Source organism: Manacus vitellinus, unplaced genomic scaffold (assembly GCF_001715985.3).
Source record: "Manacus vitellinus isolate BGI_N305 unplaced genomic scaffold, ASM171598v3 scaffold_66_pilon, whole genome shotgun sequence".
In the NCBI taxonomy this organism is placed as follows: Eukaryota; Metazoa; Chordata; class Aves; order Passeriformes; family Pipridae; genus Manacus; species Manacus vitellinus.
Window position 1 is genome coordinate 1,551,617 of NW_021940729.1, and position 27,960 is coordinate 1,579,576.

The window sequence follows — 27,960 nt, forward strand, 5'->3', positions numbered from 1 at the left end:
CCAGTGGAAAATTCTGGTTCTGTGGCATTGCACCTTTCCATGATTCCTGTGTTTGACCTCCTTGCTTCCTAACTGCTGGCAGCACAGCAAAGTGTTTTGGAGGTCTGTGGTGATGTAGGTTTGTCCTCAAGGGCAAAAGAGAGGAACTTTTCTGGCCTGTTTCACCCAGGCCACCAACATGTCCCTGCAATTTTAACAGACTGACCTCGAACTCCCTTTGTGCCGTACATGGTTGTTTCCATCCCTAGGACTGCACACAAGGCAGCTGAGCCTTGTTTGGTTTGAATTGTTGATGACAAACCAGGGAGAAGCTTCAGAGTTCCTCCCTGTCCTGATGGAAAGACATGGCCTGTGAGTGGTTTGCTAGGTGACTTCTCCCAACAAATCCCACGTGAGGTGAGATTCACAAATCTTGCTGTTGTCTTCCTGCCCTGATGATGCAGCTCTGGATGTGCAGCCACCGGACTTGCCCCTCCTGCTTCCCCACTTCAGCAGGCGTCAAGTTCCCAGATCTCTCCTCCAGCTTCAATAATAACAACAGCATCACTGGAAAAACAGCAGGCAGGAAGATGACACGCAGGAGCAGTGACAAACAGCTAAACATCTGACTTGGAGTTATTAGAGTGTCATCCCCTGGGCATGTGACAAACCCCATGTTATGGATCCGTGTGCTAGAGGGAGGAACTGGAAATGGGGTTGGCACAACCCACAGGCTATCAAAACAATGTAGTTTTTCTTAACCCAGAGCGTCAGACCCGCTCTGAGCACGTACTGTACTGCTGTGTCTGCAGCTCACGCAGAGGGACATTCTGACAGGGATTTCCCAAGCGCTGCCAGTGCTGTAGCCATAGAAGCAGGAGATAAAAATATTTGCACAGAACCTGGGGGCAGGGTTTGCAGCCTGTGCTGTACCACACAGCGCTCCTGCTCAACAATGCTGTTCAGCTAATTGTAGGTCTGGACTCCCCTGGATATTTCTTTCATTAGTACCTCCCGTGGGATACCTTACTCCATTTGTGCCTCCACAGGCTGGCTTTATCTTTTTTTAAGCCTTTGTTGTGGATTCAGCATATCAAAGCCTCTCTTTGTCAGGACACTTCTACTTTGTACTCCAAATGGGGATTAAACTACACATGGTGTACCTGGAAGCACTTGTGAATCTGTTCTGCCTGTCCATCCCTGCCTGGCGTCTCTCCCTTACCCCTCACGACTGGTCTGGTGACTTCAGAGCCAGTCGGGGCACATTGGTCTTGGATGAGGGCACAGGATTAGTCACTGCCACCAAACAATGTCTAATTGTGTGTATGTTTTCCTTTCCTCCAGAAAAGGACTCTGTGTTGTCTATGCTGCCTCACTGCTCTATTTTTCTACAGTTTCTTATTTTTCACAAAAAAAGCCACTCGTTCCTCCCAAACTTGTTGTATAGCCCAGCCTCAGCTCAAGTGGCTTAAACTCATACAAAGCCGAGGTGTCACGAGGAGATTAAGGAACATACCTTGTGGCATGATGAAAAGCAGCAAATGACAGCAAAATCCTGCCTTTTCACAAAACACGTGATCTTTTTTGACTCTGTCCTCGTTTTTGGATTATTTCAGAGGAGAGAACTTTGAATTGCAACAGATCTGCCAACAAGAGCGAAGTGTCTCCAGTCACTTGTGCCTGGTCTTTGCTTTCTTACACAACCTTCTATGTTTAAATAAAGTAGTCTGCTTCTGCTTTTTGTTTGTTTGTTGTAATCTGGTGTTTTATTGGGTCTTATGGGCTCGCCTGAAGTCAGTTTAGTAGGAAACAACCCATGAGCAAGTGAAGTTATATCTATCATTATTGTCACTTCAAATACTTCAGATGTCTTGCCAGTAAAAAACCCCTTCAAGGTACCAGCATAGCACCTGAAAACCACGAGAGAGACAAGCAAAGAAGGATATGAGCAGATGGGAAGGGACTGGAGAGTTAGACATGGAAATCAGCAGGTAAAACAGCTGAAATCAGGTCTGGGTACAACTGACCTGTAACTTTTCCCCCGAAACTGAAGAAGGAGGGAGCTCAATTTGTTAGAACACAATGCTAAAACCACCAAAATCACATTTGATCTCCACATGGACCATTCACTTAAGAGCTGGACTCAATGATCCATGTGGGTCCCTTCCAACTCAGAATATTCTGTGATTTAAAGACAATCAGAAAAATTCACAGAAGAAAAAAATCTCATAGAAGTTAAAATATTTAAGATAGTAGAGGAGAGGAAAACTAATAATTTAAAAACGTCCCTTATCATTGCACGTATTAGGGAAAAAATTGCTGTGTAATTATTATGGTAAATTGCTGAAAATGGAGCATTTCTGTGTTGCCAGGCAGGATTGCTGCCCTGTGGAGCGGGGCTGCCACCGTGTGTTAAATGCCTGCACAGCTGGGGCTTCGCAGGCAGGAGGTGGAGTAGGAACAGTCCGTTCCCCCTGGAAACGACTGTGAAGACTTCCAGGAAGTCTTCTGGGCTCGGTTGTACTTGACGCACGTTCAGCAGACTCAAATGTCTCTGCTTGCTTCAGGATTTCCCCGGGGAGTAAACAAGAGCCTTCCAGGAAATGTTCTGCAGCCTGGGGGACACGTCATGGCTGAACAGGACTTCAGAGAGCAGCTGATAAAGTGGGTCACTCGACAAGATGTTCCACAAACAGTTGCTATTATTATTTCAAGGCCAGGTTGGACGGGGCTCTGAGCAACCAGATCTAGTGGAAGGTGTCCCTGCGCATGGCAGAGGGTTGGAACTCAATATTTAAGGTCCCCTCTAACCCAAACCATTCTATGATTCTATGATTCAAGCATGCTGTACAGCAGAAGGGACATAAACTTATATATCACTTCTTTATTTTTTCCATTCCACTTTATCACTCACTGATGATACAGTTGGGCAATGACCAGACAATTCAGGAAGAAGTTTATAACCTCAGAGATCAAGACCCTCAGACACAAAATTCCTGTGACTGGGCAAGGTCTGGGACATCATCAAAGATGTTTGGGTTGTTCAGTTCAGCTTTATTCTATCCCTGAAGTGATCTTAGCAACCTTCTCTAAAATTTTCTATGGTTGATCTTAACAGCAGTTAAGTCCCTAAAAACATGTGGGACCCTGTCCTTGTTGTCCTTGTTCTCCTTATTTGCAAAATAACCATATTTTCTGTATTTCACAGGAAAGAAGACCAGCATATTAGGGACAGTGAGCATTTGGGTACTTCAGTAAGAAGGGCCATGCAGGTGTTTCAGAAAGATGTGATATCTGTGTCCTGGGCATTCATATCAACATTAACATATACATCAATAAATTCATGGCTGCTTATCATTTGATATTTGATCTCCCTCTGCTTTAATGTTTTCAAGTGCAGAACCTGGGGCAGAGACAACACTGATGTAATTCAACACTCACCTTCTCCTGACTGCCTAACCCAAGAAAACATTTTACAGGTGGTCCATACCCATGTTCATCCAGTTTGATCAATGTTTCTGGATGGTTCAGCATATTTGCATCGATCAGGAGAGACTCACAAATTATTCTATATGGGAAATGGCTTAAAGGCTTCAAATGGTCTTACTTAAATTGGTCTGGTTTTGACAGCAACAGTGGGAATTAATAAATGATACAATATGAATGCAATTAAAAGATGATTGAGCTTTATTGCAGGGGCAGTGTTCCTGCTCCTCCCCTTCTTTGATCTGTTGGCACCTATATAATATTTTTTAATTCAGATATAACAGGCTACTATTTCAGAATTGCTATATATCCTATTCAGAACTAGGCTGTCTTCATTCTGTGTATCCTGGAGGACATTTAGGGCACATACTGCACAGACTGTCTGTATATATGCTGTCTTTTGTTTACATGCAGATTGTTTGTTTGTTTTAAAAATGACTATAAATGTTTGGCACTTTCCAGAAGTTTGGTGTTATTTTTGGGTCTTAATAGACCTTCTCACGTGTCTTTTTTTGCTTTGGTGTGGTTTTTGTTTGTTTGGTTTGGTTTGGTTTCAGTTTCGTCTGTTTTGAAATCCTCTCTGCCATCCTGAGGAAACTCAGGCTGGAGGCAGGAGGAATGAGACGCCCCTGCCATCACCCTGCAGGTCACTGGCCTGCAAAATGGCTCAGCACCTTGATCCTGCTGCCTGCTTATTTGTGCCAGCTCTGCTGCTGGTGTTGTGTGTTAATAAATGGACTTGGAGAATGCCAGTGGCCAACCATCTCACAGAGGTGACAGAAAGAGGCATCAAACTACCACAGCTCTGAAAATATTTTGAATTTTAGTTCCCCCCCCCCTCTTGTTAGACTAAGGAAGTTAATCTGAGATTCCTAACCCTGCCCAGATGAATTAGTCTCTGCATGTAACTGTTCCATATTATTTGCCATGAGTTAAACCCAGACACTATTGTCCTGGGAGGGCTGGCCGGGCATCCTTGCCCTCAGCAGGTATCTGCAGCTTTTCCTCTGGCACGGGATCCAGGTCTGGCACTTTCTGGCCCGCCCTGGCCACGGTGAATCTGCTCATGTGCAGGGCTTCCTCGTACAGCGGGGGAGTGTCCGACCCCGACAGGGGTGGTGTTCCCTGGGCAGCACTGTGGGAGTGTGCCACTGCTAATATCCTCCTGGCAGCAGGCCCAAACACCGAGTGGAGAGCTGGAAGGGAGGAGACAAAAGCTGTTTGCCTCATCCTGAAAGCATCATGTGATTGGGGAGTGCATCTGCAGGGCACAGGCTTTTCTCCCCTTACAGCCTGAGTGTTTTCCTGCCCCTTCAGCCTTCCCTAAAAGGAGTGTGTGTGAAACCCCATCAATAACATCCCACAGTTACTCTCTCTTGAAATGCCACTGAGACCTGAAGCTGCCCTAATTCCACCCAAACGTGTCTCAGGGCTGATTCTCCGTCTGGCTGCATTTGCTACGAGGAGTGAGCACCTCAATTTGTGGGATGTACAGGTGCTGCTTTCCCTCCATCCTGCTGTGAACTTCCCTCTGTCAGCCTTGGAGTGTCACAATCTGGGCTTTTCAGAGTGCAGCCCCTCCCTTGTGGTGTGTTGAAGTCCCCAGCACCCCTCAAAGCCAACTCACAGGTGATGGTGCTCTGGAGGGTGCTGTCGTGGTCGAAGGCGATGACGGTGACCTCGTAGGGCTGCGGCCCCGACTCGTCCCCTGTCTGATGGCACTGAAAACAGCACCTCACGCAGACAGACACCACGCCACACAGGAGCAGGAGCCCACCAATCACCACCACCACCCTGCAAAGGGAGGGCACACAGAATTAGGACAGAAAGGTTTTGTTTGGAGGACACCTCCTAACGTCTCCCACCGCTGAAAGCGTGGCTGGACCTCAAAGCTAAACATCTGCAGCCTTGTCCAGCAGAGTTTGGACATTCCCCAGGGATGCAGATCCCTCATCCCCTCCAGGCACCTGTTCAAGTGCTGCACCAGCCTCAGGGGAAGCATTTTTCCTTCTGTCTAATCAGAATTTTCCTGTATGCAGCCTGGCCAGCCGCCGCAGGTGCTTCTGGTGAGCACCTCCGGGAAGTCTCTATGTCTTAAGATCCCCCTTAGGTAGTGGAAAACTAAAATTAGGTTGCACTTTTGGCCTCCTCCAGGCTGAAGAAACCTGGTCCTTATTACTGGCTCTCCAGTGGGCTTGTTTCAGTTTGTCAGCATCTCTTTTTTACTGGGGGACCAAAACTGGACTGGTCATGAGTGAAAAGCAGGGAGGAAAAATTGGATCTCACAATCTTCTGGCTATGCTCTCTCTCTTTCTCTTTAAAAAATATTATATATATATACAAAAAACCCAATAGATTGTTATTAATTATTAATGATAAATACATATTATATATTATATATATTAATGCAGCCTTCTAGATGTTCAACAACTACTGTCCTTTTTAATCTCATCCCGGTGAGAATTACTAAGGAATTAGACTGAAATGACTTAAATAATGGGTCTTTTAAAAGGCATATTTTGCCATGAATGCTTTTTTAATGGTGTTCATACACCTAAATTAATATGTGGAATAAAAAAGGAGGATGGTAAGTCAACATTTGTTAAAGATGATGGGATAACTAAGGGGTTGCCTGGCTACTGTAGAGTATTAGAGCATCCCAAGGGGAAGTGGGGAGTGGCATCACAGTTGAGGAGGTCATATTTAATCCCACTCTTTGCTACTGGAACTGTCTAGAGGTGTAGATATTTAAAGTACGTTATCTTACCAGATATACCACAAACGGTCCCACTCTGTGCCTGCACAGCTGAAGAGAAGAAGGTACAAAAGGTAGTTATCCACAGAATACCAAATAAATGGGAAGATCCCTGTGGCACCTTCTTCCATCTCCCCTCATGCTCCTCCCTTATTGTCCAGCTCCCAGGTGGCACAGTGATGAGAAACTCACTGTGCTTTGGGGAGGATACAGTTGTTCAACCTCATCAATCTCCCTGTAGGTGGGTTTCCCTTCTGTTTGGCTTTGTCTCTTTATTGCTCTCCTGATATTTATGCCTGCCCAATTCCATTTGCAAACCTTAGAGACCTGCATTCATATTTGTTTTGTCTTTTTTGTCAGTATATAATTATTCTGTCATTCTTACAAAGGACATCCCTGATAGTGATATTCCCCAAAGCAGTATACTTCAAAGCATTTTTTTTCAAGGAAAGTTCAATTCCAAATTCATAATCTCAGTCAGTTGAAATTGCACCAGAAAGCTCTTAACTATTGCAGTTGTGCAAATAGGCAGCAGGAATGTTACCATATGATCAGTATGTTGATCAATAAAAATAGTGATTAATACACCACATTCAAAGCAATGGAAATTTTACATGAGTATTTAATACTCACAATTAAATAATTTTTTCTGGAAAATGTCAACCATCAAGTCATAACACTGATGTCCACTACTGCCTTTGTCCTTCTTTGTTTTCTCAAAAAAACCAGCAATTTTGACAAATACTTACAATTCAGCGTTGAGGCAGCCTTCCTCACCTCTTACTTGGGGGAACTACAAAGGATAAAACAAAAAAAGACACAGCTAAGTGAATTAAATCTTTGGCATTTGCAACTTTTATCTCTGTTACCTGGACCACTACCAGTCTGAATCTCCTATGTCTTGCTATGCCTCTTCCATTGTTTCCATCCTGTATTCTGCTGCAGATCTGAAGTTACTGTGGTACCAACTGCATTGTTTCATATCTGAACTTCCTGTAGTCAGTAAAATCCTGTTTAGTACTGATCCCAGCACAAACCCTCTCTTACCTTCATCCTCACCACAACTTTCCCTTTCTCTACCACAAGCTCATGATCCTTCTCCGTGCTCCAGTATTAAGAACCTTTAAATACCCTGGTTCATGTAATTTACTGACATGAATTCTGCTCTGTCCCTCCAGCACTCTTACCTTTCTCGTTCTTTCAGGTGCCCTGAGCTCTGTGTTACCCTCCCTGGAATAGCAGCAAATATTATCTTCCATGCCTTTTATATATGCAGTCCTTTCAAACATCAGGGAAAATTTTTGTGCTGATGGCCCTCCATCTTTCCAAGGTAACTCCAGACCCCACAAAGAGGAATGTGAGCTGTGACTTACCCATAAAGAACATCCCAAAACAAAGCAGATCATGTCTGAGCTGTGCATTCCTCTGAGGTGATTCTGTGGCCTCTTGGTGTCTCAGGCTGCTCAAAGTCTTCTTGTCCTTCCTAGTTTCAGTTCATCCTCACCAGCCCAGCGACCAGGAGAAGGAGCAGGTTCCGTGTTGTGTGTTGAATCCAGTCTCTTCTTCCTACCCTACCCCTTTCTGTCCTCTGCCCTTCAGGTTTTTGCTTTTTCTCTTTCCCTCTTTGTCACTGGCAATTCCTGGTCGTTTCTGCCTGTGTCTTTTTGTCGGCCTGTTCCTCTCCCTGTTTTGAAGGGGTTTCTAAAGCCTTCCAGTCAGATCAGAAGAGCAGTAGCTACAAGTTCTGACTTTAGATGTTGAACTAGTTCAGTGAAGGGCATCGTGAGATCTCTGCAGACCTGACCCTTCCCTTCTAGGAGCAGAAAGGGTCTCCGAGTTTGTTCATTCCCAATTATTTCTCTCCCCGCCCCTACCCTCAGGGGAGTGGGTTGAAGGTCGTGTTATTGACCTTTTTAATTGGAGTTCAGATTCCTCCCCCTCCTCCAGTACCTTTTCTGTCCTGGCACTCACATTGTCCTACCTGTGTGGATCCAATCTACTGACTTTGAAGTGAAAGAATTTGCAATATAATAAATATATATAGCATTATATATATATATATATGAAGTTACAAGTATACGTGTGTATATATATATGTATATATGTATATATATATGCATACATATATATTTATATATATAAATATATATATATATTCAGCACCTCTTCTACCTCCCATTTTAAGGCTCTGCCACCATCCCTCTTACCTGGTAGCTTCCTGCTGTGTCAGTCCTGCAGCTGAGAGTTTTCACTCCCAGGTCCCTCACCCAAAATTCCTGCATGGCCATCCAAGCCCCCCCAAACACCTTCCATCACAGGGAATACATGTTGATCCTCCTATCCTAGATACTGTTTGTCCTGCAGCTGATTATGTCAGCAGGTTCCATTCAATGACCCATTAATTTTCTCTGTCTTGTAGAGTTGCTTAAAATCTCTGTTAGTGCTCATGGCCATTCAGAGGGTTATTATTACATGCACATAATTGTGTTCACCTAATCTCTCTCTTTTGAATAGCTGAGACAGAAAAAAAAAAAGCTCTGTAGTAATGTGTTACTATTTCTTCTTGGAAACCACCTGGGACTGGTGCATAAATGTTGGTTAAAGGCAGGGGAGCAACTATGGAAACTTGTTGCCCCATGTTGGAACCACAGTCCATTCACATTAAACTGGTGAATCATTAGCCTGCATTTTAGAGTTGATGATTTTAGAGTTGCAGAGCAGAACCAATGGATTCATGAACGTAATGAATTCTCCCAAGGCAGGCTAAAAACTATTTACCATTCTCTAATTATAAAAGTTAGTGGTGCAGTATAAACATGCCTTAGCATTAGTTTATCTATCTATCCATCCCTCCATCCATCCTACTCTGCTGGAAGAAGGTTTCTGGGTCCCAATGGAGAAGTAAGAAAGAAAGAAACATGACCTATTGGCTTTGTATTTCTACGGGATTTGGCCAATATTCTTTTTGTCTCTTTTCCCTAAAATCTTTTGTGTGTTGTAGAAGTCTTAGAAGAAAAGACCCAGCAGAATTGTAAAATAGCCTTTCCTCTATGTATGGTTTTTGAAACTGGTGGGGTTCAATGTAGAAAAGAAGTGCAATTTACCAATTTTTTCTGGGGCTTTCTATTATCAGTGTGATAATTTTCTTATCAGCATGATAATCAGTAGATTATCACTTAATTTTAACTGATAATTTCAAATTGTAGGAGGATCCAACAGGAGAAACACCAGATAAAGTGATAAAAAAAATTTCTAAAGAAAAAGCAGCAGTGTGACATGAAACAGTGACCCCTCCAAAAGCATATCATAATTCACTCTTACTGAAACACTGATTACTCTTTTTCAGTTTCTGTGGCATTGCTGTTAATACTGTGCTTCCCCTTCTTGCTAAAAGGCAGTGATTATCACATGTGACTGTGCCTGGGATCAGTGTGTTTCTCACTTCATTTTACCTTCAATCCTCCCGTGCCCCTTGAGACACCGAGCAGCACTTCTGGCTGAATTTACTGAATATTAATCACTGTTTAATAGAGCCAGGGAACACAGCCCCATGTTGCTGAAAAACTTCAAGGAATTGTTTAGACTTAATCCAAAATTAGTGTAATTTCCTCTTCCCTACACCCCTTCCTTCTTTTTCTTTCCACACAAAGGACAACAGGATGTGACTTAAGAGACCTCAGTGTGATGAAGAACGAGCTGCATGAAAATTTCTCAAATATGCTGCAAGAAATTAGGAAATCAGCTGTGCTTGGAAGGGGGAAAGAAGCCCATAGAAATAATGGTAAATCAACAAATTCTGATGAGAGCTTGTCTTTCAACATGGCAGGGAAGGAAATGAGGTGTGTCCTCTGTTTCTACCCAGTTCTGTCTCCTCAGGTGAGTCTGTGTCTTCAGGGATGTGACCACCTAGAAAGTAATTTTTTAGCATATATGTTCAGTGTGTATCTTTCTGTTTTATAGGTTTCCAGGCTGTGCTTTTGTTTCCTAAAAGTGGGAACTGCAGCTCTGTAATTGTGGAGAGGAGGTAATGAGCACAACTTGCTTGCTGTGACACAAAGCTTTTCCCTTTCCTTCAAAGCCAGCGTCATCAAAAGCAGCAACAGCGTTCTGTCCCAGCACCTCTTCTGAGGGAGCAATCCCCAGACATATTCAATTTTGGAGGTGCTTTTCCAGCCTTGGATGCTGGCTCCAGAAAGAGGATAACAGTACCTTTCCTGTGGAAGTAAAGAACCCACCCCTAGTGCCGGTGGTGTCCCGTGGAGGTAAAGGAGAGGTGTGGGAGAAATCCCTGGGAGTCTTTAATTTTGGAGGCGGTGGTCAAGTTTTGTAGGTACAGATAATTTCTTTTTTGGAAGCACACCACGCCATCTGGTGGAACTGCTGAAATGCGGCAGTGGAAGGTAAAAGGCAAGGAAAGCTTTTCGTCCTGGCGCAAAACGTGACGGGAGAGGAAACACTCGGTGGGTTTCACACTCACAGCAAAGGATATCAGCTGGATTGTGCACTCAGAGCTTTCCTTTCCAACTATGTGTACCAGCCCATTCTTTCACGCTCATAGAGATCCTGTAGCTAAACTGAAAATATCCAGCAAAAATCTCAGTGCCAGCCGAGAAAGCTCCACACTGAACTCACACTCCTTGAATTGCCATCACAGCCCCTGCAGCCTTTACCTCCCCCCGGTATTTTATCGTCTGCACCACCAATACCGGCTCTGGGTGCTTTCCTTCCAAAGTTTGCATGCAGCCCGCAAAAGTGACTGCTCTCACACAAGGGGATCCCACACAGGATAGAAAACTTTAGCTGTCTTTTCCCTCCCAGCAGCTGACCATCATCTGCACAGCCAGCACTGCTTCAGAGCTGGGCTGGGATGGAGGTGGGACAGGCCATTGCCTTGCCAAAATCAATGGGCTGCCATAATTTACAGGAGCCCAGCTCCACAATTTGTATGCAGTCTCCAAAGTTGAATATGTCCAGAGATTTATCCTGAAGAAAAGGAGCCAAGAGAGAAAGCTGCTGCTGGCCATTACCTCCCCTGTGCACCCTACCATCTCCAACCCCAACACTGGGACAGGGTGATTTCCTTCCCAAGGGTTCTTCAACCCTCAACAGCCCCGCAGCAGAAGGGTCCTCTGAGAGACCAGGGAAGGTATTCAGCTCTCTAAGTTCCCCTGTCTCCACAGCAGCTCTCCCAAAATTCCCTTCTGGGTCTTTGAAATTCCTGCTCCTGAGGTAATCCTTGCCAAGGATACACTGGGCCAGTCACAATGGGGTGTTTTTGCCATTTTTTCCCAGTCAAGCTCACTCAGCTGCCAGTACAGTCCACCAAAACATGACATGGAGTGTGTAGAATACACAGTTTGGTCACATTCACATAGTTCTGAGCTTCCCCTACTATCCCTGTAACTAGGACAATAAAAACAAACAAACTAGCAGGCTGTCTTTGTATACAACAGATGTCAGATTTCAGGGTTACTGTAGGCAAATTAATTTAATAGTCTCATATAAAAGAGGTTTCTTATAGTTTTGATGATTTGTTTTCCCTTATGCTGTACATTTTCCCAAGCATGGAATGCAACAGGGCTCAAGTATGACAAGCTCTGGAATTACAATCAGAGATGGCAAAGGATGTGGGAGAAGGACTGTGTGGGTTCTACCAGGCCGAGTAAAAATGGTGGGGATGATTTCCACAAGATACTTGTCGTGATTATTGTCCTTTTAGAATATTCTCTTGCTGTACACAAGAACGTAGGTACAAGAAAAAATATATCAGGCTGAAAATTTATTTTCATACCTCAAAGAAAATAAAAAGATACACTTAAAATTTTCAGAAGTGCTCCAGTGATTTAAGTTCATTTCCAAACATAGCATGTGGAGCAGCAGGAGTTCACTTCCATAATTCTACATATGTGAATTACTTAAGACTATGACAACTATGTAGACACTCTCATTCTCCATGGGGTGAGAGAGTCATACCCAGGGGGGAATTAGTTCCCACTATCTTATATATCCACTTTAGGATGAAAAGAATAATCCTCTGAAAATGTATTTTTCTCTCCAAAGGCCATATAGGGAGTCTGGCCAACCAGCAGAGACATAAGAAATCAAATATCTGCTATTTAATCCTGGGTGAGGCGAGTTCTCTGTTTAGTATCTAACTCCCCTTCCAGGCATTCACACTGAAATTAGACACCTAAACTTTTTATTTGTGGCTACTATGTATCTAAAAGCCAAAATTTGTAATTGAGACTAAGAAATGTAGATACCTGGTTGAGTTGAATGGGAGAAAATGAACCTAATCCTACTTTAGTTCTGCCTTGTTTGCAGAGAATTAAAATCTAACTGCTGGGTTTGCTGGCTTAGAAATAATGAGGATTTTCTGGGCAACACACAATAATAGTCTGAATTGTCCAGTGACAGCCCAGAGGACAAAAATTCAATATAGCACAACAAAAAGACAACCTTTTTTCCCAGTTTCTCACACACAGACACACACACACACAAAATCCACAATATCATTGTAATCTATAATACGACTGGATTTGTGGGTTTGGTAGAATTTAAATTATAATACAAAAAGTTTACATAATGGTTTTTAGGATGCAACTCCTCTGCACTTGGAGATGTGGAGATCTTGCATTATTCTTGACAGCCTTGAAAAGCCCTTCAATATTAAAAGAACAGCTCTCAGGTTTTGTAGGGTTTTTGAAGCAAAAAAAAGAATGCAATCCAAACTATATGTATTTGCTTGTCGATAGGGTTGATTTTTAATTTTTTTTCTTAATAAAACAACCTTTGTCAAGCAGACCAAATAAAACTAGAGGTCTGAAAAGTTCTATTTTGTGCAGGATCTAACTTTGCACGTGGGCTTGGCCAAGATTAGGAGCTACCAAGGCAAACTGTGGTGCCTCTGGTGTGCAGTTGTCCCTCAAAGATCAGAAGGTTTGTAAATCCCTGCTCAAGTCCTGTGGCTTTGTTCACCTTTTATAGTGATGATCTCTGAGGTCTGGGATTTTCTTGTCGTTCTCCATATAGAGTCCTTAGAACTGCTCAGGTTGCTCTGTTGAAATTTTGCTGTATATATTTTCCACAACACTTTTCCCCATAGAAACCAGGAGTAATAACTTTTAAAGAAGCTGTGGAAAATATTTCAAATAATACTGAGATTCTATTGCTTCCCCCCTCCATGCCTAATCACAATAAATACTTAAAAGGGACAGAGAAGTTATTCAAAGACCTGGCTGCGTTTTCCATTACATTAAAAAACTTGAAAATAGAAAATTAAGTCTTTGCTACTTCATTATAATTTTCTTGGTAGATCCATTATTATTTTTTTGGAAACAACGAGCAATGTGTAATTAAAACAAATACAGCAAACCTTCCTTTTATATGTAGGATTGTAAGTGTAAGTAAAAGAATCTTGAAGTTGTGTCAGTCTGATCTTTTTATATGATGGCACGAGAACTGACACAGCTCTGTGGGGATTCTGTCACAGTGACAAATTTGGAAGCAAAATAAAGACTTGACAGTCCATAATTTACATAATTTACTCTGAATATTTGTTTATATTGCTATATTAGCATAAAGATCTGGTATAACTATATTAGTCAAGGAATTTGTCCCCACTTTCTCAGCACAACATCCATGTTTTCTCTGAAACAGCTGCTTTAGCAGCCACAGTTCAAACAAAATCACCTGTGAAATGATGGTGATTTCAGCTCTTCCCCTAAGAAATGGGAAAGATTTGGAGCCTGCAAGCAGCTCCCTGAGTTTGGGTAGTAAGTGGGAGCTCCTTATGATCCAGTGCCTTCATTGCTCACCTTGGAGTGCCATAAAGAACACGCAGAGGGAGACCTATGGGTTGGTCCACAGCATGGAAAATGGCAGAGCAAGCTGTTGTCAGCTGGAACCAGAGCAGCCTGTCGGGATAACACTGCCCAGAGTGCAGCCACCTTTCCCCTCCTGGTTAGTGGGTTAAATAAACCAGGACAATCCAGCTGGAGACTGCTCAGCCAGGACCTGTGACAGATTAATCCAGACTGCAGCAGCTCTTAGGTGATTTTCCTCTCATCGGTGGGGAATTTGTGAAAACCCTAATTCATGAAAAGCTTTTCCCACTGACACTATTCCTTCACCATTTTGGTTCCTTTGGGACTGGCTGGCCAGGCTGCTGGAAGCCTGCCTCAGCATGGAAATCTGTGTGGATTTCGTGGGGCCAAAATTCAGCGTTTTCATTGAGATCTGCTTAGAATTCTTTGAATCCCCCCTCCCTCCACGAGGCCATCAGGTGAAGCAGCTTCTGTCTTTAAGCTGCCCGTCAGCCATGGTCACATATTCCCCTTTCTCCGGGGTCAGCAGCCCACGGAGGGACCCCCCCGGCCGCCGGTGAGTGCCCCGCGGGGACGGGCAGGGGCGGCGGAGGGGTGGAGCATCCTTCCCTGCATCCTTCCCTGCATCCTTCCCCGCATCCTTCCCCGCGTCCTTCCCCGCATCCTTCCCCGCATCCTTCCCCGCATCCTTCCCCGCATCCTTCCCCTGCATCCTTCCCTGCATCCTCCCCCGCAATCCTTCCCTGCACCCTCCCCGCAATCCTCCCCGCATCCTTCCCCGCATCCTCCCGCATCCTTCCCCTCATCCTTCCCCGTATCCTCCCCCTCATCCTTCCCCGCATCCTTCCCCGCATCCTTCCCCGCATCCTTCCCCTCATCCTTCCCCGCATCCTTCCCTGCACCCCACCCGCCATTCCTCCCCGCATCCCTCCCGCATCCTCCTCGCATCCCTCCTCCCATCCCTTGGCGCGTCCTTCCGCACGTCCCTCCCCGCATCCCTTCCCTCTCCTTCTCGGGGAGATGTCGGTCGGTGCCAGAATTCTCGTCTGCTGGAGTCTGACGTGGGAAAACTGGCGGCGTGTTGTACCTGAGGATCGGCCTGTGGTTGTTCCCGCTCGCTTAAAGGTCCAAACATACCCTAAGACATTTCGAATTCCCGTAATTACCTTTTTTTTCCCCTCACTCTCCTTCCCCCCCAGCTTCCCTCCCCCCATCCCTGGCAAATCGAAAAGCCCTGATGCAAAATAACCTTTCAGATCAGAGCTGAGAGTGTTCTGACATTCAAGAGCTTTTCATTTTTCTTAATCCTTTAAAAAAAAGCATTTCAAAACATTTTAGCTTGTCACGTAGAGGAATGAAAGTGCTTCACTTAGAAACAGCAAAATGAAACGTGCTAGTTGATTCCACATTCACTTTGCCTTCTTTTTTTTTTTTTTTCCCCTTCCTGTTTAGACAATTTTGTGGAAATGGCAGAACTGAATTAAATGATGAAGTTTAATAGACAGAAATTAACTAAATTTCCATGTTTTGATAAAGAAAATTGTGATCACAAATATTACTCATTATATGTATTTTCAAAAATATCACATGACAATGCTATTTCAGATGATGATTAGGTGGTTTAAAGATTTTTTTTATTAAATCTTGTGTAACAAGACATAGATACATAGCAGAACTTGGAAGCTTGCAATCAACAATCTTTTTTTTCTGAAGCACTGAACTTTAATACATGAAAAAGAAAAGAAATAAAAGATGGGGGGAGAGTAAATGCAATAAAAGTTTTCAAGCCCTGTGGAGGACTGTTGAGGACTGTCTCAGTGTAATGCTGTGTTGATGCTTCAAATGAAAGGGAGATAACAAAAGATGCTCATTTTCTCTAGTTCTGAGGTTTCTGATTTCTCATCCCTACAACAGTCGGGTAAGAAACATCAGAGAAAAAGGAGCAATCTGGATTTGCCAAGATTTTGATGTCCTGCAGTGTTTGGCCTCAGCCATCCAACCCCATCCTCAGCCCAGAGCTCACTGTAACCCCTCTCCTGGCATGGAAGAGTCTTTCCCCTCAATCCATTGCAAATCATTTGCTCTTTAGTGATGTGGATGCAACCCCTGGGTCCTGCAAGGTTTAAGGAAATTCTGTCCCAAGGGCCTCCAGCTCTAGTACCTAATGACAAGTCCAAGGAATTGGACTTGATGATCCTTGTGATCCCTTCCAACTCGGGATGTTCCACGATTCCAAGAGCTGCCATGTGTCCTGTGAGGCACTACAAGCCCCAGACCTTTGCAATTTGTGTTTTGAGTTTTAGGGCTCAAGCCATGATGGAAAAATATGAATCTCGGTTCACCTTTGATGGCACTGAAATAAAAACGAGCAAACAAACCAACTGGCCGCGTGCAGACCCTCTCAGGACTTCTTTCTCGCTAAATGAACATACACCATGTGTTTTTCAGCTAAAAAATATCCCATGTGAAAAAGGGCTATTGTATTGAAAACCGTATTCTTGGTATGAGCAATCAAATTAGTTTGGAATTTCATTTCAAGTTTTAAAAAGGCTGTTTCAAAAGAAGCAGATCCGTGTGATCAAAAAGTGAGATTTGGTCTGTCTTTTAAGCAGAACAGCTGGAGGGATTTAGGTAAGTAAAAAAAGCAACTAAAATATCTGAGTAGGCTTTTTTGCTCAATATGGTGGAAGACATGCAAAATTACGTTGTCGAATTCCAATTATCCAAGCTTAATTCAAAAGAAATCCAAAGCAGAGTCTCTGCAAGCCTACCAGAAGTTAGACTACCTTGTTTAAATCAGTTACTTCAGAGTAGCCATCTGCTAATAGTCCATGTGCTGCAACGCAGCCTCTTGGAATCTTACTGCTCCAGAGAGGGCAAAAATGAAAATAAAAGCAAGCAGAAGAAATCCCGGGGGACTGCAGCTTCAGGAGGCGAAAAATCGGTGCTTTTTGCTTGCCTGTCTCTTCCCAGTTTCCTGCCCCCTTCAGCGTCTGAGAAAGACAAGAAGAGTTTGTGCACTTTGGAAACTCGATAGGAGGCAGCAGCTGATCTTCCCATCACCAGCCTAAAAATAATCCGCTCCAGGGCTTGGAGCGGCTTCACTAAGTGGAGGAAAATCCTGCCATCGGGATGGTATTGATCACATAGCACAGCCGAGTGACAGTTTGGGTTGGGATTTGGGGTTTGTGTTGCCAAAGGTAAGCTGCAGAGTTTGTTCTAACATTCAGCAACCAACCGGGGCATGCGATGACCCTCCCCCATTATCTCCCACTAACCACCTCCTCCTCCTTCCCTTTATATCTCTGGGACAGGGCTGCTCCTCGTTCTTTCCTGGGATTACAACTCCAATCTCTTTTTCCTTTTCCTTTTTCATTCGCAGGCGTTCTCAGCCTTTACTGTCTCCTCCTGCTGATGTTTTTTTTTTTGCTGCTGTTCACAGGGTTATGTTTGTTTTTTTTTTTTTTTTTTTTTAAGCTGTCCTGTCTTGGCATGTGAAGTGGAAGGTTTTAGAGCAGCGGGGCAGAGTAGCACGCTGGTGTTGGGAATGGCATTGTGTGGAGAAACTTACCAAAAAAGAGAAAAAAAAGCGATGTGTTAGACCTGTGAGACCACTGCAGATGTTTGTGTGAGAGGCTTTGCAGTGCCAACAGCCTGTTTAGCACCGCTGCTGCTGTGATTTTCTCTGTGTTTGGAGCCTGATCCAAAAATCCTCCCGAAGTCAATGAGATTCTTTGCATTGACTTCAGCAACGTTTGGATCAGGCTGCTGGTTACGGCAGCGAGCGATGCGAACGCTGACAGGCACCAGAGGTAATTCATCACTGTAGGGCCCAGGGTAACTGGGACAGTGCTCAGCAAGGAAGAGGGGTCTGTCTAGAATGGGTGGTCACAGCTTAAATAGGAATAAAAAGGAGATGGGATTTTGTATAGGATCATTTTTTATTAAACAGGTTTTAAAGGGGCGGTGCTTTTTGCCGCTGCCTCGGCAGAACTCTTTGCAAAGGATGCACGGACTGTAGATCACATAGACTGGGCTAGGTCCAGTGCTTTTAGGTGGGTAAGAAGGACAAACTAGAAGGTTTCAACCCAGAAGGAAAAAGGATTCAGAGCACTCACCTAAAATCTGTGGCAAACCTCAGAGTTAGGCCTTCCGTTGTGTCTGTTCAAACTTACAAATTCATAATTCGTCCTTAGTTGAAATTCACTCCGTGAAATTAAAGAAGGAAAGAAAAATTCTTGCTTTTGTAATGACTGACTTATTCAGAAGACAAGAACTTTTCTATAACTGGAAGTATTTTCTCAATCCTGCACCTATATGCATACACATGTCTGTCTCTCTATATAGACATTTATATATATGTGCATATACAGGCATATAATGCATATCAGATGTAAGACCAAAATGAAATTCGATCTGAACTGAGACACAAGTATGCTCTGTAAACTGATCTCTTTTAATTAGCAAGTGCAGCTATCAATCCGTATATTTTTTTTAAATATGGGCAACAGAACTACTGCAATAAATGTTTTTCAAAATATTTTTATTCCCCCAAGGAAGCTCCACCTGAGGAGTGTATTTATACTCTTTTCTCTATAGTCATAAGTATCTTGCAGAGCATGACGAACAGAGGTATAATCCAGGTAAGATGAAACTCTTGAATCTGAAGATTTTTAAGTCCACTTTAAAAGACCCTTAAGGTAGTTAAAATGTCTTTCACTAGAATTCTTATAGTTTTGTACTTGGTGAGGATGTTCTCATAACTTTTATGGAAATTCAGATTATCTACCGTTTTTCCACTGTCTTCCTCACAGTTGCTTGTGGAAAATATATCTCATGGACTGGCTTAGTGCCCTGAGAATCCCCATTTGTGCTTGTTGATATGATATTTGTGAGTGTTTAGGTTCAGTGTTATGTCATTTTCATGTTTACTACTTTGACCTATTTTTTTTCTTCCCAAAACCTCTGTCTTCTTCACAGTGAATCACTTTTTTTGCTGTTTTCTCTTTGTTATCTTATGTCTGTACACCTTCACCCAAAACCAGGAAGTCTCAACTTGCCAGTGGTGGGGATTTTAGCATAAAAACTTAAATGCTTAAAGGACACAAGGTTTTTTAGCCATTTCATTGCAGGGTGAAGTGCTGTTCAGATAGTTCACATCCTCATTAAAGTAAACCAAGAGGGAATCAGAGTCCCAAATGATGTAAAGGAGGGCTGAGAATTGCCTTCCACTGGCACCCACATGAGCCCATTCTCCTGATTGTTCTTTCCATTCCCTCCCCTCTGTGAAGTTTTGCTGGTGGCTTTAGCTCATATATGACTCTTCAGCAAAGGCCATTTTCAAAGGGAGGAAGAAAAACCACCTCTGAGAATTTCTGATGAGTTGTAGAGTTCATAAAGACAGGAGTTAAAGCGAGTAATTTGTCAATAACTGTAAAGGGCAAAGGCCTGCCAGCCTACAAGTGTTAAAACAAAAACTTACCTGGTACTTGGCACCCCAAGTGAGGAATGTAGCTGGTACCCTCAGGTAGCACATACTTGTTATCAGATGATCTTTATCACATTACTGCATTTTCCCTGACTGAAATGACAGATTAAACCTGGTATACTTGACAACATTATTGTAAAGCACAGCAAAGTTTTACATTCCTGCTGTAAGTAGCAGTGAAGCAAATATATTGTGATGTACCCACTTCAGTGTAATCACCCCAGCATAACTTGTTGGCCTACTGTATCCTACAGAAAGGGAATTTGTCTCTGGGAAGGCCGTTTTTTGGTAACAACTATGAATAATGTTGTCTTATTAAATGAGTATATGAGGAGCTCAACAGCCATTCTGATAGGCTGTTACTACCTGACAAGTACTGGTGATCAATAACTGCAGATGACCAACAGATTTCAGAATAACTTGCTACCCTTTCATCTCTTCTCTCCTGAATGTTCATGTTTGGGTTATACATTTTATTGCTTTAATGTGGCAGTTGGACTGCTCCCATTTTTTGCAGCCCCTGCTGTTTGCCAGTCAAAGCTTGTAGAGAAATCTTCAGCTCCAAAGTTTCCCACCTGAGCATGAGTTTAGAGAAAAGATCTTTGTAAACCCATATGAGAAGAAGAGGCCTTTGCTTTCCAGTGACTCTCCCTTCCTTTGGGACCCCCAGATAAAGATTTGCTAGGAAACTAGTGGACATTTCTCCACTGTTATGCCTTGTTCCTGTGGTCCTTGGGCCAGTCCTGCATGAGCCAGCTTTGGAATTGAAGCATGGCAACTTCAACAGCTCAGCACTGGTGTTAATCTTGCTGTGAGCAGGGCTTCTTATTTTGGGAATGGCAGCAGGGGGATAAAGACTGTTAATTCTGAGGCTGAACTAATATTTGCGTGGCTCTGTGCCGGACTGTGAGCCTGCCGTGAAGCAGGCTGCTGAGGGTGATAAAACCACCTGGCTTTGCTGCTTAATTCACCTGAGCACAGTTCCAGGAAGGCTGGCCTTGTGCTGCTGCTGGTGTTCCCAAGGAAAGGGTCTTGGCAGGTGTGGGAGGGCAGGGGCTGCTACGGAGTGTGATCCCCTCTCCGAGTTGCAGCAGTAACTGCTTTTTCTCTTCCAACCCTTGACAACAGAAATCTCTTCAAATTTCTCCTCGTGCTCCTCTGCAGCCCTGTTTTTCCTCTGATATTTCCCTGCATCCTTACTGTGGCCTAAAAAGCCTGTCTCCTCATCACTGGTGAGGAGAAAATCACCTTTGGCTGCACGGTGGGAAACCTTGAGTCAGCTCTGTGTTCTGACCTGCTGAGGGCTAATTCAAAGACCTCCAGCACAGCTGTTCTTTACAGGTTTTGCTGCTCCATGTGGTCAGCATTCTGTCTTTGGCAGTGATCAACAACTGGTGCTTGGGAAAAACATAAGAAGTCTTCCATATGTTTAGTTATGTACTTGCACAGTGCTCAGCACTGAGAGAAACAAACAGCACATGGGCAAGATTCACCCCTTTAAAGGTCTAGTTCACCTCTCTACAGACCCAGTTCTGACTGAAGCCCAACACTGGCTCGATAAAAGAGTTAAAATTATGGAAGAATAGTTTAATTTTTATTAAGAGAGCCAAATTTGGCCAGTGCTTAATCATGAAAGTGTTCCATCTTCCTTTCCAGCTGCAGTTTTTGATGAGTTACAACAGTAAGCACGACTGCAATTCCTCAGTTTTTCTAAATTTGTTGTTCTTCCTTTTCACGTTTTCATTTCATTTCATGAGATGAAATCTTATGGGTTTACAGAAGAGGAAGGAATAGTGCCTTTTTGCTCTACCTTTAATTTGGTATCTGCAATCCTGGTCTTTCAAACTGTCTTAATTTCCAGGCTCAGTTTTTTGAGTGAAGACTTTCAAAACCTCATTAAAAGCCAGTATAGCTGAGGCCTTTTAAAAGTCTTTATAATTCTTAGAATTATTAAAGATCTCTTTCTTTAAAGAACACCCAATACTGAAATATTGTTTGAAAATGCAACTTAGACTCTCAAATTAGTCTTTTCAATCTTTTGAACGTGCTACTCACACTCTTTACAGCCCTGAGAATGTGTCCTTGTGTAGTCACACCAAACTTTCCAAGCATGGGATCTGAGTGTGGGTACGAGAAATTTTACCATTATGTTATCAAATTTTTCTTTGAAGAAGACTGAAGGCTGCACTCTTGGATGAGTGGTGGCATCTGAAACCCTGTCATGGTCCAGCCCCTGTTTTTTTCAGTGGAGCTGCAAAAGCGTTGTTGCAAAGTGCCCTGCACTGTCTAGAGAAATCAAGGATTTGCTCTTCTGCCTTCGGGGTTTTTCTTTCTGTCCTTCTTTGGAGATGAACACAGCTTGTTAAACCTTGAGGGTGATGAAAATGAGCTTCTGGAAGCACGTCCTGATGCAGCAGAAAGTAATGGCAAATTTCAGCTCTGAACCAAATGGGACTCTCCCTCATCCCTTAGATGTCAGTAAAATTTCATCCAATATATTTCACCTATTTGGGCAGCTTGAGCCAGGAAGTACAAACTGCATGACATGCTTTATTCCTGGGGTGATGTGTCTGTGCAGCTCTGCATCTCCAGAGCCTCCTGTGTCTGTAAGTTTTCAAAAAACACAGGGTGGTCCAGTGGTTTGAGTCAGAAAACTGTGGAGGGTTTAACAGATCTGCCTTCTGTACCAGAAATGGATGGGAAGGGAATGATGGATCTCTTGGAGCTCTTCTGTGCTGCAGTGTGTTTCCATACACCACTCCTGAAGATACAGGGAGCTGCCAGCAGCCTGTCTGTGTAGGCACTAGAAGGTGTTATGGAAGCTGGGGTACACCAACAGATGCAGAACATGAGTCCTGCACTTCCAGTCACAGCTCATTCCCAGCACAGTGGGAATGCACAAAAGGATGGAGGGCAGGGAGGAAGGAAGGGTCACTGGACTGTTAATGCTTCCTGAGTTCTTATCTCCTCTGTTCCCTATCAATGCCCTGCTGTAGTAGATGTGTGTCCTGAGGTGGGGGCTGCTAAAAGGGGAAGTTGTGCACTTTATGATTTGGCATTTTATGAGGCATTGGGTCAGCACAGCATCACAACACTGGCCAAAATGTTTAGACAGATTTTAAGCCTGTAGAGGTCCCATGAATATGGTCACTGTGTATGCTGATTAATGATGAAGTGTTTTCTGATTTAAAATCTTGGGAATTTATCGCCAATTACCCTCTATCATTTCATTGGCAAAGCAATATTTTTTTATTTTCTGGGGGATTTTTTACAAACTAACCAACCTGGGCTTGATTTTTTGTCTCATTTTAACAGAAGACAATTAAATTCTACTTCCTTTTTGAAGTGAAGATGTAACAAAAGTACTGTGAATAAAGTGCTCATACCTACTCTTGAAAATTATCACCAGTATGATGGGCACTGTCTCTACACATCAGTATTAACTAAGAGGACCAGATTCTTTTCTCAGCAAAGGACAACTGATTTTAAGAGTGTGTTGTTGGTGTAATGGGAAACCTCTACAAACTGTTAGCTAGGAGATAACACTCTCCATGAATTTAATAGTCCTTTCTTCCACAGGAACACCTACTGCCTATATTCCATTTCCCTTCCAGAAAAATGTGAAAAACCCCCAACAATTCCCTTAGCTTCCCTGGGACATGATTTCAATCCTTTCTCCCAGATTTATTTTGACCAGAAGCCAAAAGCTACACTGGAAGTCAGTGATTCAGTGCTCATTTGAACCCAGGATTCTCCTGCCTTTCGGTACCACTCCAACCACCAGACCACAACTTACTCTGTCTCAGAAAAGAGTCCTCTTTGTGGGAAAGGGAGGAAAATTCCCAGCAGAACTCCCTTGGACTTCTGACCTTCGATAAAAATGAGGAAACAGGGCTTCTGATTTTCAAGAGATTATCATTACCATTAGGTTTCTCTTAAAGGAGACATGTCAAGTTTTACAAGTTAAACCCACACAATCTCTGTGCAGCTTTTTGAAAAGTTCCATATTTTTTTTGCTAATAAGTCCCCAATTGAGACAGAATTCATATTAACATAATATTTCTTTTGTGTTGCTAGTCTCATTTATTGATTAATGTATTTTTATATAAAAATAAAATGATAGAATGATAGTGGTCATATCACTCTATTCATTATAGAGAATGGGCCAAACTCTGCATCAAATTGTTCTGGACTATTAACAGATGGTTTTTACTGAAGATTGAGTGGGTTGTTCATCAGCTTTTGCATCACAGTAAGTACATGCATGCAAGTTATGTTTTACTTCTGGCAAATCTCAGCCATAAATTGCTGATATATTTGGGAAAGGAACTGCATTTCTCACATTCTTTTCAAAGAAACTCCTTTACAAGTGTCACTGATGTGTTTCAATGTGGATTATGCTTTTCAGAACCAGCAAGAAGTTAGTTAAAAGTGAAAAGGGGGTTTAGCAGAGGTTCAAAATGCACCTTTGAATTCTGTATCTTTTGAAGATCTGCATGTTTATGCTCCCTCTAAGGGACTACTTGAGTAGTTTATGCTTACCTTGTTTAAGCAACTAGGCTCACAGAATTAATCTAAACTATTTGAGGAAAGAAGGAAAACTTTTTCTCCCCATTAACTAACATTTTTTTTAAACTGTATTCATGCCTTTTTTGCATCTCTATTTGGTTCTGATTCAGCAAAACTCGTTTGTCATTAATGCCAATGTTGTTGGAGAAGTATGCTTTGCTGAATTAAATATATCCTTTTTATTTTAGCATGTGAAATTTGAGAAAAGAGAATGATGTGAGTAAATGAGTTTATATAACCCAATCCTAACCACTGTGTTGCTCCTTATAAGTCTCAGGCAAAGAAATGAGCAAGGACACATTTTTGGTCTCAATCTTGTTTCATCTTCTGATAGAGAGGAATGAAAAAATAAAAGATGCACAGGTTGATGAAAACCAGAAACTGGTCACACTGTGGTCTGCAAGCACGAACACATGAGCTTATCTTGGTGTACAAAGATAATCTCTAAGAAATCATGGTAGTCAGGGACTGCTTAGATGAGTCTGAGCACGTGCATAAAGATTTGCAGGATCAAGCACAAATGCTGATTTACTGCCTGTGCAACCTTCAGTGCTGCCTACTTTGGGTAAGAGTTTGTCAGTCATCTCCAATGACTCGTGTGTGTGGCTGTTGCTCTGTGCAACAACAAAGAAATACAAATTATCACCGAATGCAAAGCTGTCAAATCACAAATATCAAAGGTCCAGAGCAGAATGTGGTGCAACAAATGGTTAGAGACGTTGCACAGGCAATGTTGGTTCACCAGGGAAGCACTTACACACAGGAGTCAGCTTATGTCCATTTGGGTTTTCTTATGAGAAATGGAAATACTTCTTATCCAAAACTTCCTTATTCTCACAGGGAGAAGATCTGTGCACACAATGAATACTAAAAGGCATAATTCATTTAAAAATAGCACTTATTATAAATAGTAGATACAAATAAATATAAGCAACATCAGCAAAATACAAATGTCTCATGAGCACAGCCTTCATTCTAACGTGCCTATACTCGACGTAGCCCAAAATAACTTTCAAAATGCAACTGCGTGGGTTGTTCATTGTCTCTTTATTCTGTTTGTTTGGTCTTTAGGAAAAGGCAATGCTAGAACTCTTGGTAGTCAAAAAATCTCTCTTTCTTTGTAGTATCCAGACCCCGAGGGAGCGATGAGACTCGCGTTCTGTGGGAACGACAACGCCTCGGCCTACAACATCAGCGCTGGGGTCCTGAGGAACGTCTGCTTCGTGGATGCCCTCAACCTGGTTCCACATGTCTTCCTGCTCTTTATCACCTTCCCAATCCTGTTCATCGGTGAGTCAGTCAACGATCCTGCAAACACTTGAGCACGGGTTTGTGTTCGGTCTGGTTTTACTCGTCCTGTGGTGAAACCGTTGGGTGTTTTATATTTATTGATTTAAAAAAAAAACCAACAAGAGGCAGAATGGCTTCACCCAGAGGATGTGATGCCAATTAGCTTCAAATGCAGGCATTCTGGATATGAATATGAACTAATCAGCGTGAAGAGATGGATGAGAACCAGAGGCATTGGAGCCAAACTTCTCTCTGTAGAAGTTTTCCTCGGAACTGAAATTGCTATTATTAGACATTAGAAGACCCAGGGCAGTGGGTCTGAATTCCCTTCAAGTTATGTGAATTTCAGAGAATATCTAAAATGTGCAACTTGGAACTAAGGATAGGACAAGTGTAGGAAATTTTTAGAACTGAGTAATTGCTTCTTTTTGCCAACGTTTGTAAACAAAAGTAGAACTATAGAGATAATTCTTTTTTTTCCCCCACAGGAATGAAAAGAAGAAATGATAAATCCCCCTTGAGGAATTTAGGACAGTGGAACAGCTCTAACTCATGCTTTCTTGTATAAAAACCCTATCTAAACTAGTACTCTAATGACACTTTTTTTTTCTCTAGTTATCTCTTTATCCCATTTAATTTGCAGGCATGAAATAAATACAATATAAGATGTTTTCAGAGCTGTCAAACTGATCATAGGAGATAAAGAGACTTGAATAACCATCAAAAGGCACTAAGTATTTATGAAAATAGATACTCTCCTGACAACTGCATGAGAAATGGCACATCAGTTCTTCCATGCCACTTTCCTGGTGTCATATATGTACATAGGAATACATTTCTTGCACGAGGAAGATTTGAATTTGGGACTATACTTGAATTGGGAATTTAAGGGTTTTTCTTATGCAAAAAGACTCTAAAGTGACTGAATAATAGGCTACAGGAACCTGTGAGCTAAAACACTTGGTAGCAGGCAATATATTATAACCTAATATAACATAATCCAGTGACTGAAAACTAATTAAATAATAAGGCAAGCAATAAGAAAAAGCTTTTAACAAATTAATAACTAAAGACTGGGGGAAAAAACCCAAATGAGGGTTATGGAGAACTCTTTCCAGCAGTGCTGGATTTTCATGTCAGTGCTGGCTCTTTCTTTGAGATCAGAGCAAGTCACCCTTGAATGATGGGGTTTTCTGCAGAAGTGTTTGATGGAAGCTCAATGCAAGGTCTGAGGGCAGAGAGAAACTTTTACAACACTCTGGATTATGCATTGAGTGGCTGCTTTAGTTTTTTTACAGGTATCAGCCAATTAATTTCGAAATAGCATTGCAGCCACTGAAAATCCCCTCTATTTTCTGACAATGTTATGGGAAAAAAAACCCATAATAGCTTAAATTGTATGTTATTTGTTTGAAGTAAATGTATCTCTTTGAGGTTTAATTTGAGGAGGCAAATTTTATATCAGTGGAAAACTTTGCCCACTCTTGTCTGTGACTGGGAAAGACGTGATGTTGTGCCATCACTTCAGATCTGTTGGTCTGAGGGTGACACTTAAGATGGTTTTTCTGTTTGTTTGTTTTGTTTTCTCATCATTTTTCTTGGCCAGGGACTTCTTCTCTTTAATTGAAACTGTGGGAAGACTGTTGTCCCATTGTCTTCAGGGTTAGATTGAAGTTACATGGCCAGTGAGACACTCCTGCCTCATCTTTTCAGTCACAGCAGCCCCTATAGCCCTGTAGGGTGTTTTTATTGATTGTTACATGTATATAAAGTGTGACCTATGGATTAGAATAGAAAAGTCACTGATTATCACTGTGATAACCTTTCTCTTTCACTACCATCATTTCCCAGGCTGGGGAAGCCAAAGCTCCAAAGTCCAGATCCACCACAATACCTGGCTGCACTTCCCCGGCCACAACCTGAGGTGGATCCTGACGTTCACCCTCCTGTTCGTGCACGTGTGTGAAATAGCAGAGGGAATAGTTTCTGACACGTAAGTGGCAGAGTTTGGTGTGCAATCAAGCTAATTGCATTCATTAATGTGTGGTCTTAACGTGTGAGCAGATGGATAGTAAAGCATGAGGAGGTTTTCCCTCCCAAAAAAATCATAGAATCATTTCGTGACCCATCCAGATTTTGATGGGATGAAGATGATTGTTCTTAGCACTTATTGTCCTCTCATGCTATAGTGGCAAGTAAATACTGACAAAAGTTAAAGCACTCATGGGGAAAAAATCCTTTTTGTCTCTAGGAAAGTCACGTTTTTCCTCTTGAATAGATAAGCAGAACACCTATGGTTTCACACAATGGTGAGAAAAGGCATCAAATTCACTGATTTCTGCCTGATTTATTTTCAGACAAATGAAATCTCGCCACCTCCATCTCTTTCTACCAGCTATAATGGGATTTGTGGCTGCCACTGTATCCATAGTCTATTACCATAATATTGAGACATCTAACTTTCCAAAGTTACTGCTGGGTAAGTCTAAGTCTAAGTCTAAGTCTAAGTCTAAGTCTAAGTCTAAATCTAAGTCTAAGTCTAAGTCTAATATTTTTTTATATATATA

At 42.5% G+C, this 27,960-nt stretch overlaps 2 protein-coding genes and 1 long non-coding RNA gene across 13 annotated transcripts in view; 2 read left to right on the forward strand and 1 right to left on the reverse strand.

The window, feature by feature from the left end:
* The first annotated feature begins 323 nt into the window (after window positions 1-323).
* Window positions 324-3,613, forward strand: LOC108641520. 2 transcript variants are annotated; one of them, XR_001922039.2, is made up of 3 exons: window positions 324-396; window positions 2,547-2,643; window positions 3,188-3,613. It is a non-coding gene; the product is annotated as an uncharacterized LOC108641520 (long non-coding RNA). The 2 variants fall into 2 exon arrangements; XR_001922038.2 differs by having other exon boundaries at window positions 347-1,970.
* Window positions 3,614-3,648: 35 nt separating this feature from the next.
* Window positions 3,649-8,265, reverse strand: TMEM52B (transmembrane protein 52B). The gene is made up of 5 exons (XM_008931186.3): window positions 7,594-8,265; window positions 6,970-7,013; window positions 6,233-6,271; window positions 5,093-5,259; window positions 3,649-4,661 (listed from the first exon to the last, which is right to left on the reverse strand). Exons 1-5 carry the CDS (start codon window positions 7,639-7,641, stop codon window positions 4,411-4,413), a joined length of 549 nt encoding a protein of 182 aa, XP_008929434.1. The 5' UTR covers window positions 7,642-8,265; the 3' UTR covers window positions 3,649-4,410.
* An 8,848-nt stretch (window positions 8,266-17,113) lies between these two features.
* Window positions 17,114-27,960, forward strand: part of ABCC9 (ATP binding cassette subfamily C member 9) — a 68,968-nt gene continuing 58,121 nt past the window's right edge. For 9 of the 10 annotated variants that reach the window (XM_018083639.2, XM_018083643.2, XM_018083637.2 and 6 more), the window contains exons 1-5: window positions 17,114-17,246; window positions 23,692-23,786; window positions 25,228-25,393; window positions 27,245-27,386; window positions 27,751-27,872. In XM_018083639.2, coding sequence (XP_017939128.1) covers window positions 25,249-25,393; window positions 27,245-27,386; window positions 27,751-27,872 — 409 coding nt within the window. In that variant the 5' untranslated portion in view covers window positions 17,114-17,246; window positions 23,692-23,786; window positions 25,228-25,248. The remainder of the gene's footprint in view (window positions 17,247-23,691; window positions 23,787-25,227; window positions 25,394-27,244; window positions 27,387-27,750; window positions 27,873-27,960) is intronic. The other variant, XM_018083638.2, reaches the window with a different exon arrangement.